Genomic DNA, 18,097 nt, shown 5'->3' on the forward strand with positions numbered 1-18,097 from the left:
TTTTATTTTTAGATGCATCTATGGAAGCAGACTCTATTAAAGCTTATGGTCCCCACTTCATTCTCTCGGTTAGATTCCAAGGTGCTTCAATATCCTTTTACATACTGTTTTCCTCATGTTGTGTAACAGAGGCATTGGAAGACTGAAGAAAAGAACTAAGCCCCAAACAGCTTACTACTCCAATGCCTGACTTCTTTCCCAGCCATAGTGCCAGTTGTGTTCCCCCACTCCTGTTGCCATGGCCTACGCCATTGTAGTTTGTGTCAGGATTTGGAAATTACCTGGCATTTTCTAAGTGATAGAGTTAATACCTCTGGCTTAACCACCTGTAAAGGAGTTAAGCCAATATAATTAAGGTGTGGTGGTTAATGCATTGGGAGTAGTATACAGATTGTAGTTATACTAAGTTTGACAAGGGTTGTTGAGGGACAGAAGGTGTGTTGGAGAATTGCTGCTATGAGTAGTGAGGAAGTGTAAAGTTTGGATATTTTGTATATATTGTGTATATTGCTTCAACAAAGGAGAAACAAATCTTTCCTGCTTATTTGGGAAAGAATAAACATGTCTGTTTTTGCTGTTCACTACAACTGAGCTTTTGGATAACTGGTTCCTTAACCGGAACTAATAAAGTCACTTCCACAAGAACTGGAGTTTTATGACTCTATAGAACCCTGACATTGTTAATTAACCCAGTGCACTGAGTGTAATAACCAAAGAACTCTAAAGACCACTATCCATGGGAATGTGAAGAGCAGCTAAGCAGCAATCTCTCTCTGTGAGTAGTAGTTTGCCTTTTGAAAAACCAAATGCTACAAATTGGCATGGGCTGTTAAACAAGTTTTTCCTGGTTAAGGAAGGTTTATGGAATGTAATAGAGAATCAGCCAGCGGATGGGGCAAATGCAGCAGAGCTCAGGACTAATGAAAGAGACAAAGCTACAATATTCTGTCTTTGGAAGCTGCCTAGTTACTTTAACTCAGAAATGCCAGATTGTTGGGAGCATCTGTGAAGTGTTTACCGCAAAGAGACTGCAAGTATCAAAATCATTCTAACACAATATCTTTACAATTTTAAACAAAAAAGGGGTGAGAGTGTCAGAGCATTTACAAAAATTAGGAACATTGTTTGTGGAGCTGGAGGACAGACAGATGATTTACAGAAACTCAAAGCATTTATTTTCCGATCTTCTTTGGACAAAAAATGGAACAATTTTGTGAACACCATACAGAATCTACCACAGACAGATTTATCCCTGGACTATGCGTCTGCTAGATTATTGGAGCAGGAAAAATGCATGGAATTTGTGTAGAAGTAAGCCCAATGAAGGGGTTAAAAGTGATACAGAAAAGTTTCCAGCTGTGTGCCATATAAGGAGGTGTTTTGAAGGGCCAGGCTGTGGTACAGCTGGTTAGTAGCCAGCAGCAATAAATAACCACTGATCAAGAGGTTGTTGGTTTGAAGCCCGGGTCAGGGTTAAGCTCCTGACCGTTAATAGCCTAGCTTGCTGCCCACCTAAGCAGCTCGAAAAGAGATGTGTCTGTAAGTAGAAAATTCTAGGTACTGCTTAATGCGGGGAGGCTAATTTAACTTAATTTATGACATAAAACTGCCGGCGGCTTGCCAAGAACATGAGGAAGTACTACTATTAAAAGGAATTGGTGTCACAGTGGATGATGAAGCAGCAGCTCCCCCGCAGCCGGAATCGTGCATACTCTCATGAAGCTGGAAGCTGGTGAATGTTAAATAGCCTCTACTGCCTGACTGTATATGTGGCATGTCTGACAATGGCATTGAATGTTGTTCTGTTCTGTCCAAACGGCATTGAATGTTTGCCATGTATGTGTACTGTGATCCACCCTGAGTCTCCTTGGGGAGATAGGGCGGAATATAAATAAAATGTTATTATTGTTTTTGTTGTTGAATGTGGCAACACAAATGATTTAACTGAAAACTGTCTACAAAGAAAAAGGAGCAGGTGAAGTGACAGTCCTTTAATTGTCAGAGGAAATACAACACTGGAATCGGAACAAAGTCAAATGTAATGGCTTTGAGCCAGAGTAATGAAGAAAAGGGAAAAATTTGGCTGCTGGATTTAGGCAGTGCTGAACATTGAGTCAATGATATTGATCTATCAAGCCAAACAAAAAGGTCACAAATTAGAAATGTAACCCTTGCTAATGGGGTATTAGAAGAGTGTAATTTCGGAGGAACTGCCTATGAGGCTAATTCCAGAGTCCAGCAGACAAGAACAAGTGTCTGAGCGGAGACAAGTTGAAGTGCCCACTACAAATCAAGTAGTTCAAGAAGAAGAAGTCTAATTCAAGTACTAGAGATTAAAAGAGAACATCAGTACAGTAGTGATAAAGAGGGCAAAATCATTGGGTTTACTGAGATCCCCCAGAGAGTCAACAAGGGGGTACCTCCAGAAAGGTTTATTGTGCAGAGTGTTGAAACAAGTAAGGAAAAGCCTGATGGGATATGCAATAAAAATGCATCCATTAAAAAGGCTAGATCAACAAGGCAAGCACAAAATAGAAATGTATATATATTTCTGGTGTAAAAACAAATTGGCTTTAATGTTTGAACGTAACAGTTAAAACAATGTAATTTCAAAGCTTGTAGATTTATAAAAGAGAGGTACATTTGTAAAGTTGTTATAACGCTACAAAAAATTTTGGTAGGAAAAGAATTAAAATTTAAAAAGGGGAGAAGTTCCTAAGAAAGAAGAGACAGACAAGAAAGGAATGCAAAATAGTGCAGGCATTCTTACCTTCTGGTGCATGTTATTTTTTGTTGATGTATTGTATATTGTAATTGTTTTTGTATCTGATATTTCTGTGAGCCACCCCGAGTCTCCTTCCGGGGAGATGGAGGCAGGATACAAATAAACTTATTATTATTCTCAGCATTTGCCTTCAGTTTGTTAAAAGAAGGAAGAGTTGTTTAGGTGATGGTTTTTGAAATGTAAAATGAATGTAACCAAATCTGTATTGTGAAATGTTTTGGTGGTGGTACAATTGAAAATATACTGTACTTAAATTATGTAAAAAGTATGTATTTGTTTTGTAGCTTATCACTTCAAAAATGAAAGGGAAGTCAGGATTTGGAAATTATCTGGCATTTTCTAAGTGATAGCAGAGGTAATACCTCTGGCCTAACCACCTGTAAAAGAGTTAAGCCATTGGAATTAGAGTGTGATGGTGAATGCAATGTGAGTAGTATATAGTTTGTAGTTATACTGAGTAAGTTTGATGAGGGTTGTTGAGAACTGATGGTGTGTTGGGGAATTGCTGCTGTGAGTAGTGAGGAAGAAGCTGTAAAGTTTGTATATTTTGTATATACTTTGTATACTGCTGCAACAAATGAGAAAGAAAAGCCTTCTTGCTTATTTGGAAAAGAACGAAAGTCTCTGTGTGTTTTGTTGTTTGATAACATAATTCACCAATACCATTTTAATCAAAGTCCTAAAATTAAAAAAAAAATTGGCTGACGGAAATGCAAGTTATTTCCAGTGTAATTACCCTTCCCAATATTGAATTGTGAACTTAGCTTGGTGGAAATCACCTTGAAAATTAAAGTTGTGGTTAAAAAGAATTCTATGGAGAAATAAAGTACTGTATATTCTCGAGTATAAGCCTTGTTTTTCAGCCCTTTTTTTAAGATTGAAAAAGCCCCCCTCGGCTTATACTCAGGTGAGGGTCCTGGTTGGCTTATATTTGGGTCAGCTTATACTCGAGAATATATGGTACTTTTATTATTTTTCTCTATTATTGTTGCTACTATTATATTTATTTTACATCATCATCATCATCATTATTATTATTATTATTATTATTATTATTATTATTATTATTATTACATTTATTATTTCACTCTATTATTACTTGCATTGCTTTCCTGTATTTATTATTATTATATGTATTATTTTACTCTATTATTATTAAAAGGATACATAAGCACATTTACATTGAAGAAGATGAGAATAATGATTTGATCAGAGTTGGACAATCTTATCTTAAATTTGAGCTTTATGTAAATATTCAAAAACATTTAACCTACTGATGCCTCAATTAATGTAATTTCATTGGTATCTATTTTTATTTCTGAAATTTACCACCCTCGGCTTATACTGGAGTCAATGTTTTCCCAGTTTTTTTGTGGTAAAATTAGGTGCCTCGGCTTATATTCGGGTCGGCTTATACTCGAGTATATACGGTACTTCTTTTCCAAGTCCAGTCAATACTGCCAAATAAATATGTATTTGGATTATAACCTAGAAAATTATAGAAGTGAGCAATCTTGGGTCCAATAGGATATGATCACATATTACTGTTAAAGGTTTGTAGCCTTCGTGCTTTGATTTTTTGCAAAGTTAAGTATTTAGAGTGAGAAAAGAAAAGAAAATTAGGACAATGCCACACTTCTAAAAGATAGCCTTTCAATTTGTACTTAAAACCTCAAAACAGGGAGAGTTGCCAACCTCCAAAGCAACCCACTCCACAGATCATTAGCTCTTACAACAGTCATGGGCAAACTTTTTAACATGGGGGCCAGGGAGGGGGGTGGCTGAAGATAGGTACGAGAAGGGTGCAGTTGGTGCGGGAGGCAGTTGGCCTGAAGGGAGCTGCATGTGCCCGCAGGAGAATACTCTTGTTAGGCCTCCTGCATTCTCCTGTTGAGAGGAGGGTGTGATGTGGCTGGCTCTGGGGGCTGGAGGAAAGAGCCCAAGGGGCCGTATCTTGGCCACGGGCCTTGGTTTGTCCATACTTGTCTTACAGTAAATATACTTTTCATAATGTCTAGGTGGAATGTTTCATTTTCCCATTTGTGTTCTAGTCTCTGGAACAGCTAGATGACTCCTCTAATCCTGTACAATCTGGGACAGAGACCCTGTTTAGATTACTCTCACTAAAGGGGTGCCTAGCCACTGGGCTTGCACAACAGAAATGTCTCTAAATGGAAGGGGGGGGGGGGAATCCATGCCTGACGGACTGCACACTGATCGTAAAGCCTTAAGTGCCACTACTACTAATTTCTGACTGTATCAATTTACCACTGATTTCAGGCAGACTGCTTTTTTTTACATTGAATTGTCTCTGGATTTATGAGAGAAGGAACCAAAAATATTTTCTTCACCCTTAACACTAACATTTAACACTTACATTTCTGGGAAGGCTTGCATATGCCTTTAGTCTTGCCCAGACTTCTTTCTGGAAAGTATTGTCAGGGAAAACCTCTGTCACAAGCCCCTGAGAACAAGCTTCTGCTGCAGTCAACTTCCTGTTGAAAATCAGCATTTCAGTGGCCTGAAAAAAAGAAAATTGTTAAAATTAAAATATTGAAAAAGGCTATTGCAAGAAGGCTAATAGCTTCACCTTAGTATGTTTGCTTTTTGTGCAGAAGATCCAACATTTAAACCGGTATCTTCAGTTTGAAAAAATTAGGTAGGACTTACAGGAAAAAATGTCCTAAGATCCTAAAAGTGAAAGTAGACAATATTACACTCGAATGTCAGAGCCTTTGATCAGGAATCTTATTGCTCCCCATGTACCTGTTAAATCTATTTTTAGTTGCGAAAGCGTTGAGCAAATACATGCTTTCTAGGACAGTCCTGTGCTGTGCACCAGAGACACCAAAAATCTCACACATGACCATTATTAATTGTAGGTGACACTACATTCTGCAATGCTCTCTGGAAGACAGGGTGGAGTTTTATACCATATATGTCAATTGAAAAAACTGCTTCTTCAGTTGGTTGAAAGTCACTTCATTTGTTGGAAAATGTCTTTAGTCCTACCTCAGAAAAACAGCAGGATATCAATTAAGTAAGTAAAATCATACACATGGGTAAATTGAGTACTAGACCTACCTAGAGAAGCCTCACATACTTAAATGGTAGTTTAATTTAACTGAGACTAACAGATTCCATTCATTTCAATGGGTCTAAGGGAGGACTGATGCTGGTTGTAACTAAGTTTCACCCGTTTCTTAGGCTGGCTCTACACTACCCTTTATCCCAGGATCTGATCCCAGGTTATCTTCTTTGAACTGGATTAAATGCATCTACATGGCCACATAATCTCGAATAAACACGTAATCTGGGATCTAATCCTGGGATATACAGCAGTGTAGATCCAGCCTTATTTACTTCCCTCACATTTCTATTCAAAGAAAGTTATGACACAGGAGGGCATTTCTTTGTTTCTGTATTCAAGAAAGCATGCCAAGTTACAGTGCTTTAGGGTTCAACTTTACTCAAAGACAGCCCAGAAACAAGCAATCAAACAAAGCAATTGTATCTTACCTTGGCCAATCCCATAATTTTGGGAAATGTGTAAGAGGAACATCCTTCTGGACTCAGACCCAGGCTGCTAAAAGGTGTGTGAAATGTCGCCTGTGAAATACAAAGTATTTTATCACCCCAGTCTGTTGTCTTGAAGAAGCCATGTTTTTGAACTGAGCAGAAACATTCCAGTATGGAAACAGCCAGGATCACGCTTCATGACATTCATGTTATGGTGGTGTTTTGGCAATCCATGGTCCTGAAATCACTTCCATAATGCCTTACTTTCTATTCATGCATATTCTACCCAGTGCATGTATATCTTTTTAGTCTCCTTTGTGGTCCCCGTGAAATGTGCACATATGGTACTACTTCTTGTGCAGTAGCTCAGAATTATCTGGAAAGCTTTAAAGGTTATAGCCCTGCCCACCCTTCCAGGATACATATAGGCTGTGGGAGGGGTTGTAGCCTCAGTTAGCTTGGAATTGCTCTCGCTATTGCTAGCTACTCTCTATCTACTACTCCATCTTACTGTGTACAGACCTTGGACCACTTTCTGACTTCGTTGCCTTCTCCATTCCTTGACCCAGACCATCTTGACCATCCTCAGTCCAGTCATGCCTTTCTTTAAATGTTCTGGGTATGGGAGAGAGTTTGCATTCAGGAGACAGGCATACTAAATGTCTCCTGTGCTTGGGAGCTGCCTGAGCTTGAAGCTTCAGATACTCTCTCTTGTTGCAGCTACAGCCGCTTTGGCCCAATCAGTGCAGCCTGCAAAGCCTAAGTGGGCAAAGTCTGCTCAAGCCTCGCTGGCTAAGACTGCTGCAGGAGGAAAAAAGAAGGCAAAGAAGGGCAATGCCACCCCTTCTGGGCAGGCTGATGCAGTCCCGTCCCCGGCACGGCCGCTGCCATCACCAGGGAAACAGCGGGCTTCTACTGTGTGCCTTCTAATAATGGGGGAAGCAAGCACGTACCCTTCTGGGGCTGCCAATATGCCACATTCTTTCTCAAATGCTGGAGCGTTTGTCCCCCGTCCCCCCCCCCCAACAGTGACCAGTGTCTGCCTTGTCTTCAGTGCCAACCCAGAGGCCGCAGAGCTGCAAATGGAGTTTTGAAGACTCACTGCCAGCTGAACCAGAGACGCTACCTTTGGGCCGCATACCTATGGTTCCATTACAAGGGCATTATGCAAGAGGGGAAGGACCCAATCCACCCCCAGGCGTCTTTTGCACCCAATGCATGATGATGATGGGCACAGACCTAGAATGTTGTCACCAGATGCTTATTCCTGGTCATCACGGGCAAGTAGCCTTTATAGGGGCTCTTCTAGGCAGACCACATCACCCAATGGGGTGTATCGCTATAGCCATGTGCCCGTCCTATATTACCTTGGGCTGGGTATTACCACACTTCGCCAGGAGGACACTCTTATTATTTTGGACCACCAACTGTGCCTCATTATGAGCACCACCAGGTGCAGCCAGTGCCAGTATTGCCAACACAACAGGTGCAGTGAACTTTCACATTGACTATTGACACTTAACTTACTGGAAAATTAGCAAGTTGTATGTTTTCCGGGCTGTATGGCCATGTTCCAGAAGTATTCTCTCCTGACGTTTCGCCCACATCTATGGCAGGCATCCTCTGAGATTGTGAGCTATGAACATTTCTAATGATTACAAGCAAGTACGAAGAAGGAAAGCTAACCCACAGAATCCAACCATTATCAAACAAATGCAATTTTATTGTTTGAATCCCAGAGCTGTTTTGAGTCTTTATAGAGACTCTAAAAACCAAATAGATTTTATTTACAGTCACCTTTAATTCTATGAGATCTAATACAGAAAATAGGAAGCAACCATGCAGCAGACTTACTCTGTCAGTAGCATAAACAATGTCAAACAGTCCAAGGAGAGTCACAGCGATCCCAACAGCTGGTCCATTCACAACGGCAATCAATGGCTTAGGAAAATCAATAAAACTGCCGACAAAAGATCTGGAAATAGAAAAGAACAGGACTGATACAATGGTATTTTCCCTATCAGACAGAAACTTTCTCATAATATAAAAATATGGCAACTGTAATGGAATGATATATGGCATCTCTGAAGAAATAGTGCCAAATAACTACAAAATATCCAGTTCAAATCCTAGCACTTCTTCTTCCTTTATAATCTTCTCTTGACATCTGTTCATGACAGGAGATACAGAAACTATGGAAAATGTTACCTTTTTAGTACTGAACATTTGCATGCTGTTGAGCAATATGTACATCACATCCTCAGCCATTCTGCATTCTCTATAGCAGTAGTTCCCAACAGTTTTTTGACTAGGGACCACTCTTCAACATTAGTACCAATAGGGTTACGAATCAGTTTTTGGTCAACTTTAGATTCGGTTTGGTTATTTGCAGTGCTGATTCAGAAAATAGCATTGGATAGACCATATCACTTCTAGTTTCTGATACAGAACATATGCCATCCAGTAGTCACCATCTACTCGCCCACAGAAATAATCGAGAGCTCATGTGGTCTATCCAATGCCATTTTCTGAATCAGCATCCCAAATAACCCCAGGAACAGATCTAAAAACAAAGACACCAAGAAAAAAATGTTTTTTGGTTGGGCTGTGCTATTATCCGTAATAGTAATGGTAAGGTTGCGGACCTTATTTAATTCTTGTAGACCACTGTATTTTTTAACTGGTTGATTTCTATCATGCTGCAACGTCTCTCTGTGAATCAAAGTAATGATGTTTCAGCTTCCCCTAAACCTCTCTAAAAGTCAAAGAAAACAGGTCCAATTTGGGGATTTTCTATTTGTTTAATATCATTGTTTCATAATATAATGGGTACTCTGCATTGTAAAATTGATTGCGGAATGACAATCAACAAGAACTAAATAAATACAATACATAGTGTTGGCCACTTACAACTGGAAGAAAACCACAGTATTATGAAGTATTTATGTAATTGTTCATTTAAAATATAGAAATGATTATTTCTGTGGCTCCCATTTAGTAAAATGTGGGCAATTGTGGGCTCAAATTGTTGGATTTGGCAAGGATAACTCATTATTTTAATGGTGCTTAGTCTGTGTTCCTTTATTTGCTTAATTTTATATGTAGATCCTCTACAGATGAGGATGTAGGGCAGCATATTTATATACATTTTTAAATAGATGTTTGAGGTTCTTCTCAATTGTGTTTTCTCAGTAATTATTAAGATAAAAACCTTAACCTACAAGTGGAAAATAAATAAATTCATGTCTATAATACAAAACTATGACATATCTTGTATTTTCCTAGGGCACTATTTTTTTTAATTTCAGTCAAAATATACTTATTTGTCGGATTCATGTGAATGAAATTCAAGGTTTGGATACTGAAGATGTATCTATATTTGCAATCCTAAATGCTCTAATGAGCTCTTTGGGAGTTACTTCTAAGTGAATGTGAGCAAGTTACAATCTGGGTTTTGCATTTTCTAAAAAAGTGTTTTTTAATGTGTTATTTATCACCCCATATATATTCTGCACACTGATTCTGTGTGCTTCAATACAAGGGAAAACAAGTCTTACTTCAGCATCTTTGCACTCTCCTTTGCTTTCTTCTCTACATCATCTGGTGAGATGTTGATATAGTTGTTCATGTCATTTCCACTACTGTAGAAATCTCCATTACCTGTAGACAAGCACAGAGTAAGGCTTCTGGACAAGTGAAATATATAAATTGGGAGTAGCAGTTATGCATACAATGACACATATTAGATTGAAACATTGTGGGCATGACTGAATAAATGGTAGGATTTCAAGCACACACTTAACTGTTTTAATGATGTCATCAGGACTTGCAAATCCCATCTTTGATTGTTTAAAATGACTCATGGCATACAAATTATTTAAATACAAAGTTGGGAGCACCATTTTTATTTGACTAGAGATACTGAACAAGATCAACACTAGGATTTTTTCTGAACTGGGATAATATTGCATCATTTGCAGAACAGATGGGTCAAAGTCGAAAAAATCCAGTTTCATTTCATGGTAAAAAAAAACAATATGATGTAACACTTCACAACCTGGCAAAATTATATGTTTTAGTTTTTCTCTAAAAACAAGCACAATGCCAACAGAATACTCTGACCCATTGCTAAATGCATTATATGTTTTAATTGTGTTAATTACTTCTGACCATTACTAGAGTCATTAGAGAAATGTGTCCCAATTATTTTATTCTGTATATTTAAATTTCTCACCTGTTATTTTGAGTTGTTTTAAAAGTATGTCCCGATGTATTTGATTATTATTTGAACCTTTTTTATGTTATGTTTCTCAGGCAATGAATGTTTGCCGGTCTTTTGTTGTTCACCTCCCTGAGTCCCTTTTGGGAGAGAGGGCGGTATAGAAATAATTTATTTATTTATATTTATCTATACATGAATTAGGTCCAATTTAAAAAAAGGTCGCATTTAAGATGCTAACGCTTTTGTCCTCTTAATGTTTGGATTTATATGGACCAAGCTAGGTGGTTGCTAATGATTCAGATGGCAAGGTGGATCTTCCCCAAATAAATATAATCTGGCACAGAGCAGGGGATGATTCAGACAAAAGAGGCTGAGGCTCCTTCCACACAGCTGAATAAAATCCCACACTATCTGATTTGAACTGGAATATATAGCAGTGTGGACTCATATTCTGAGTTATATGGCTGTGTGAAGGGACCCTGAGATTAACTTACCTAAACCTGCTGCTTCTCCCATGCCTTCCCCTTCTCCAGATTTCCTCCCCAGCCTGGGTTGCTAGAGGTATGCTTCTGTTTGGGTGCCTTTGTATTCTAGGCTTTTATTTCCTCCATTTCCAGCTCCCTTCTCAGTTACCGGCCACTTGAGACTCGTACTATCCCTACTGTGTTTCATATAAGCCCAATGCCTAAGAAATGGTTCCATCAGTTAATGACAACACACTATTTAAATGTATATAACACTACGTAGCATATATGCCATATATGCCCAGTTTTGCCTAGGTGTAGGAGGGGTCAATGCTGCCTGTTTTCTCCCTTTTCCAGCTCTGAGAAGACATACCTCACAATGCCTCCATGGCAATACTCTAGCAATGATGGGCTCTTTTGTTTTCTTCCTCCGTGTCTCTCATACAGCCTCCCACTTCTTCTTTTCCCATTCCTTTCTTACAATTTTTTTTCTTTCCTCTCCTCATAGCTTTCCCCCTGTCCTTTATCCTCCTTCCTCCCCAATGGGTCAGAGACCGGCACCATATTTCAACCCACTGACAACAGCAGTCTCCTTTTTCCTCCGAACTTCACCAGGGACCAGCATCTAATGGTTCAGGGACCATCACTAGTCCAGGGACCATAACTTTGATTAGCAGTGTTACAAATGAAAAAGAATTTGACAGAGGAGACAGTGCAAGGCAGTACCTGTCACAACTGTGATAACAGAGTCATCTTTTGCTGCCTCCTCAAGCGCTTCAATGATCTCATTGTACATCTGCACAAAAGGATGGAAAATGTAAAAAAACTTTTTAATGCTGCAGAAAGTTAGAGAAAAAACAATCACAGCTGGGATTACAACTTTACTTCATGGGCAGACATGGGGTATCATTCAGATCGTAGAAATACAGGTTGTTTCTTTTTATCTAAGAGAAATATTATCTCAGGCAGGCATGATAAGCCTTTCCAACAAATTAAGTACATTGAGATCTACTTTGTGTCCCATTCTCACAAACATTCACATGCTTAACCTTTATGTGACAGGGAGGGAAAATCTTACAATCGATCTACTGAAGGAACCAACGCTCTTTCCATCATTGCTGATATGTGAGCTACTGCATAAGCATAAAAGCTATCTTGCATTTGTAAATACAGTAGAGTCTTCCTTATCCAACATTAATGGGCCATCAGAACGTTGGATAAGTGAAAAGTTGGATAATAAGGAGGGCTAAAGGAAAAGCCTATTTTCCTTAATCCCTTCTTACAGGCCGGACGCTGTGCCCGACAGGAAAAGTCTAAGCCGGCTATGTCTTGCCTCTCCCAGTGGGCACCTAGTGCACAGAGAGGCCCACTATGTGTTGCTGCCTAGAGAAATAGTTGTGGATCTGAGCGGGAGGAAGACTGCATTGGATAATACAGAACGTTGGATGAGTGAAGGATGGATAAGCAAGACTACTGTACATCTCTACTTCCATCAGCCAAATATTTCCACAGAACACACTATCAGGGCACCATTCCCACATCTACATTGTAATGCCATTTCAAACTGGTATTGAAGAAAGAGGTTGCATTGTACAGATGATTACATAGGAAATGCTGGAACCAATTTGAGGCCCAGATGGTGATCACAGAAACTGCAAAGCATGGATACACATCAAGGGCTTTCCTTCACACACCTCCATGGAAATTTGTTATCTGGCCACCAGTTTGAAGCTAAATTGCATTAAATTGACAGTGTAGATGGGAACTTCGAAAGAGAGAAATCAATACCAGATTTCTACAGCATCTCCTATATTTTTTGTCATGCATATGTTCATCACAGAATTGCTATTAGCTGCCAAACTTCAGCAAGGAAATGGAAAGTGGAAGACTGAATTACTGCTGAATCTTCTTGTGAAAAACCCGTTCACTTACACACTGAAAGTTCAGATACTAAAGCAGAACTTGAAAAGCTACTTGGAAAGTTATTGTTATGGTTTTAAAATACTAAACAATAATTACTTTCTACCGTAGATACCGAATTTTGAAAATCATTCATTGATTTCTCATTATTCAAAGGCAATTCAATACTTATAGTTACTTCTAAAAATCCACAACAGTGCTAAATATCGAACACTAGAGTGTAGTGAGGAAATTTGCTATAAAGATGACAACAACTAAAACACAACTGCAGTTACATTGTAAAAGAAGAGTATTACTGTTAACAAGTAATCTGTTATTTAAAATCAATTAATCCCAAATTCTATAATAAAAGAGCTGCTTGTTTAGGTCACTTCGTTTGCTGATTTTTTTTAACTCAAGAAGAATCTACTCTTTTCCCTTTCCAACTTGGTGATACAAGACATAAAATAATTTCACTATTTTCCATGTGTTACTTCTCTTATCTATATTCTTTTCTCCCCTATAAGTGAAAGAAAGGCTGGATCTACACTGCATATAAATCAGTTCCAGAACATAGATTAGTTGCAGTGAACTAGATGATCTGGCAGTGTAGAGTCATATAATCCAGTCAAGTGCAGTTAATCTGGATTCTGATATTGCATTATATGGCAATGTACATCCAGCCACAGTTAACCATTTGACACTGAAGCTGCACGATCTGTTACAACCATAGCCCTAAGTACAAACACATTTATTTTCCTCATGTCTCCCTGCCTCCATTCCATACCTAAACATTTGTTGTTCCTCCTATGTTGAATTTTAGATTATAAACTCGGTAGTAAATTGCTATATTGCATTCTAACAATGCTATATAAATAGCAAATAATGCTATCTATATAAATTCACACAGAGATACAAAGAGGAAAAGGAAAACATTTATTTATTTATTTATTTATTTGCAGCATTTTTACCCCGCCTTTCTCATCTGAGGGGACTCAAGGCGGCTTACAAAAGTCGGAAAAATTTAATGCCCAAAACACAATCATTAAGATCAAAACAATACATACAGATCAGTTAATAACACTATTAAAATACATTATAAAATTTAAAAATATCTATGTAATTGAATATATTGATTCTAGGTTTTACATAATGTTTCTTCCCTCCCCCTTTTCATGATTTGTGAAATCTACCAGCCTTACCTTTGTGCTGATAGCATTTTTCTTCTTAGGACGATTTAACACAATCTTTGTGATGTTGTCTTTGGTAGTAACCTGTAGTGTTTGATAGTCAGATTTGCTACCAGAAGCCATAGATGAGTCTGCAGAAACCAAACTGGATACGAGTTCAATATATTTCTGTCTGGCACTGTCCTGTAAGGAGAAGTCCACTTGCATTAATACAAAGCAGATGACAGATTATACGGCTGGCAATAAGAAACAAAAATGGTGAATACAGTATTAATAATGCTGAGTGAGGGATTCCCAATTTAAAGTATTATTGGTAAAAAAAAGTCTCTACATTTTATCCTAATCTTTTCAGTTGGCACCACAGCTGAATGGAGATGTTGACAAGCTGAAATGTGTCCAGAGGAGGGCAACTAAAATGATCAAAGGTATGGAGATCAAGCCCTATGAGGAGTGGCTTAAAGAGCTGGGCATGTTTAGCCTGCAGAAGACAAGGCTGAAACATGATGAGGGCCATATATAAAAATGTGAGGGGAAGTCATAGGGAGAAGGGAGCAAGCTTGTTTTCTGCTGCCCTGGAGACTAGGATGTGCAACAATGACTTTAAACTACAGGAAAGGAGATTCCACCCAAACATCAGGAAGAACTTCCTCACTGTGAGAAGGGCTGTTCTGCAGTGGAACTCTCTGCCCCGAACTGTGGTGGAGGCTCCTTCTTTATAGGCTTTTAAGCAGAGGCTGGATGGCCATCTGTCGGGGGTGCTTTGAATGCGATTTCCTGCTTCTTGGCAGGGGGTTGGACTAGATGGCCCATGAGGTCTCTTCCAACTCTATGATTCTATGATTCTATCCCCCCTGATGTGCGATGGGAAGTTGCTACTAACTTTGAGAGAAATAAGATTGAACACTGTGAAACCTATTCACTGAATGACTATCAGTCTCCTCCCAGTAGACTCAAATCAAGGAAAAGTTTCATGAGGACCACCACTCCTCTTGATGTTCCTCCAGCAACAGCAAGGTCATCCCTCTGGGCAGCTAAGCCAGGAAATCCCAGTTGGATGGCTCCCCATGAGGGTCTTCCTCCAGGGACAAACCAAGAATGGGCAACTTGGATGTCCCTGAACAGACTCAGAAGTGGAGTGGGCAGATCAAAAGACCATCTGGCAAAATGGCACTACCTAAAAGAATCCTCACATTGTGCGATTGCGGAGCAGAGCAGACATCTCCACATCTATATGCCTACCCCCAATGTCCTGCCTCATGTACAGAGGAAGAATTGTTTGAGGCTACAGACAATGCAGTTGCTGTTGCCCATCTATGGTCAAAAGATATTTAGCTGCTTGTGCTCCTTTTTATCAGTTTTATACTAATTTATGCAATGCTTTTGCTACAAAATAAATAAATAAATAAATAAAAGTTGAGCAACCCATGCCATATCTGTGAGGTAGATCTTCCTTTTCCTCCCCCCCTCCCTCCCTCCCCCCCCCCCCCTCATCTAATACTCTGTTGGTATTTGGGGAATATGATTGTTCTTAAGAATTTTCATAATTAGAAGAAAAATTAAGTAAAAATGCGCTAAACCAGTGATTCCCAACTTTTTTTTGACCAGGGACCACTTGACCACGGACCACTCTCCAACATTAGTACTAAAAGGGTTATGAATCAGTTTTTGGTAAACTTTAGATTCGGTTTGATTATTTGGGGTGCTGATTCAGAAAATTGCATTGGATAGACCACATCAGCTCTAGTTTCTGATACAGAATTTATACCACCCAGTATTCGCCATCTGCTTGCCCACGGAAACCATATTTAATAATCTAGAGCGGATGTGGTCTATCCCATGTAATTTTGTGAATCAGCAACCCAAATAACCCCAAGAAAAGGCCTAAAAATGAAAATACCAAGGCACCATGTGGAATGACTTTGCTCAGAGGGAGGGAAGAGGAGGAGAAGCAACAGTCAGGAGGCTTGTTGTCACGCCTTTCATGGGTAGTCAGCATCTCCCCTCCCGACCTCTCCATTGCTTGACACTATAAGAGGGTTTTGTGAGGCCAGTCTTTCTCGCTGCAACAGTGTAGTAATGGTGAGAACGCAGACCATATTTTACTTCTTGGGGACCACTGGTAGTCCATGGACCACAGGTTGGGAACCTCTGCTCTAAACACAGGCATCTATTTAAATGATTTTTCATGAAAACAGATTGGATTATGAACCATAAGGAAAATGCCTGAAGTAAAGTCTATAAACACAGAGAATGAACCAAATTTAAATCAACATTTTGAAATCCTACTAATTGCCAAGGGTCTTAATTCTTGCATTCGTAATTACCACAATGTTACAAATTCTTGGTGGTTAAGCTTCTAAACTGAATTCTGTATTCCCATAGGCAGGATGACCCATGTCTGGATCCAGCTATAGGTTGAGACTAAGTCTTTACAGGGGTGTCCAATAAAAGTAGAGTTTGTGCCACTATTGCTCTAGCTGAACCTCAGTCATTGCTGAACCTCCAATCATACATTTTAAATAATACAGTAGAGTCTCACTTATCCAAGACTCACTTATCCAAGGTTCTGGATTATCCAATACATTTTGTAGTCAATGTTTTCAATATATCGTGATATTTTGGTGCTAAATTCGTAAATACAGTAAATACAACATAACATTACTGCATGTTGAACTACCTTTTCTGTCAAATTTGTTGTATAACATGATGTTTTGGTGCTTAATTTGTAAAATCATAACATAATTTGACGTTTAATAGGCTTTTCCTTAAACCCTCCTTATTATCCAAGATATTCGCTTATCCAAGGTTCTGCCGGCCCGTTTAGCTTGGATAAGTGAGACTCTACTGTACATAGATAATTCTCCCAACATTTTAATAATTTACCAGATCTGTACCTGACATTGCACCATATTCCACATATTTTGTAGAACCACCCTTGCACACTCTTTTATCTTCAGAGGTTCATAGTGTTGGCATTGGCTACTGAAGCCACAATGGGATCACATTTCACAGGAAAGCTAATTTTGATGCCCTATATGTGGCTGCTAGATAGTCTCACAAGTTGTTGTCAATAGTATTTTGATAGTTCTTACTTATTGTGCTTATTGTGCCTTTAATAATTGCAAGTTCTATTTAAGGGGCGTCCAACCTTTTGGCAACACATAACATACGCTAACACTAACAACAACTGATCACCAAAAATAGAAAGGGTCCATGCATAATTTTGATATCTGCCACCACGAATAAACATAATAATCCTATGCAACCCCCCCCCCCCCCCCCCCGTTTTAAGGGTCTTTTAAAGTAATTATCAAGCAAGTCTTCTGGCTGAACTATTTGCAATCATAATGTGGATAATAGTATAATATTTGTAGAGGTAGTATACTCTGATTATTCCATTCCTTGTCATCTACGAAGTTCACACTCAAGAACCACACAACCAAATTGCAAAAGGAAAATCCCATAATGTTTTAAGTAAATTTATAATTTTGTGTTAGGCTGAATTCCTAGGCATCCTGGGCTACATGTGGCCTGTGAAAAGAGAAAAGAGAATACTCTCAGGCCCCTTCTACACTGTTCATATATTTCAAGACATGATCCCATGTTATCTGCTTTGAACTGGATTATATGAGTCTCGACTGCCATATAATCGGGGATACACAGGCATTCTGGGATCAGATTATGGGATATAAGAACAGCGTAGAAGGAGGCTCAGTCTCAGTAAACTCACAAATTTGAATTCTCTGTATTCTTTTGAAACGTTAGTCCAGTTAAACAGCTGTAACACATAAAGGCTGGATCTACACTGTCATGCAATCCAATATCTGATTCCAGGTTATCTGCTTTGAACTGGATTGTATGAGTCTACATTGCTATACAATCCGGTTCAAAGCAGTTAATCTGGGATCAGATACTGGATTATATGGCAGTGTAGAAGGGGCCAAAATGGTAAACTTCAAATTCAAGTGTCATACGACATTCTCCCTCCAAAGAAAAAGCATATACACTGCTATTAAAA

General features: G+C 38.9%; 1 protein-coding gene across 4 annotated transcripts in view; it reads right to left on the minus strand.

The window, feature by feature from the left end:
- The window catches only part of eci2 (enoyl-CoA delta isomerase 2), a 54,334-nt gene that overhangs the window by 1,042 nt on the left and 35,195 nt on the right, over positions 1-18,097 (minus strand). For all 4 annotated transcript variants that reach the window (XM_062977701.1, XM_062977702.1, XM_062977700.1 and 1 more), the window contains exons 4-9: positions 14,092-14,262; positions 11,717-11,786; positions 9,862-9,964; positions 8,159-8,279; positions 6,305-6,394; positions 5,163-5,306 (exon numbers count right to left, since the gene is read on the minus strand). In XM_062977701.1, coding sequence (XP_062833771.1) covers positions 5,163-5,306; positions 6,305-6,394; positions 8,159-8,279; positions 9,862-9,964; positions 11,717-11,786; positions 14,092-14,262 — 699 coding nt within the window. The remainder of the gene's footprint in view (positions 1-5,162; positions 5,307-6,304; positions 6,395-8,158; positions 8,280-9,861; positions 9,965-11,716; positions 11,787-14,091; positions 14,263-18,097) is intronic.

This window comes from Anolis carolinensis, chromosome 4 (genome assembly GCF_035594765.1).
Source record: "Anolis carolinensis isolate JA03-04 chromosome 4, rAnoCar3.1.pri, whole genome shotgun sequence".
Taxonomy (NCBI): Eukaryota; Metazoa; Chordata; class Lepidosauria; order Squamata; family Dactyloidae; genus Anolis; species Anolis carolinensis.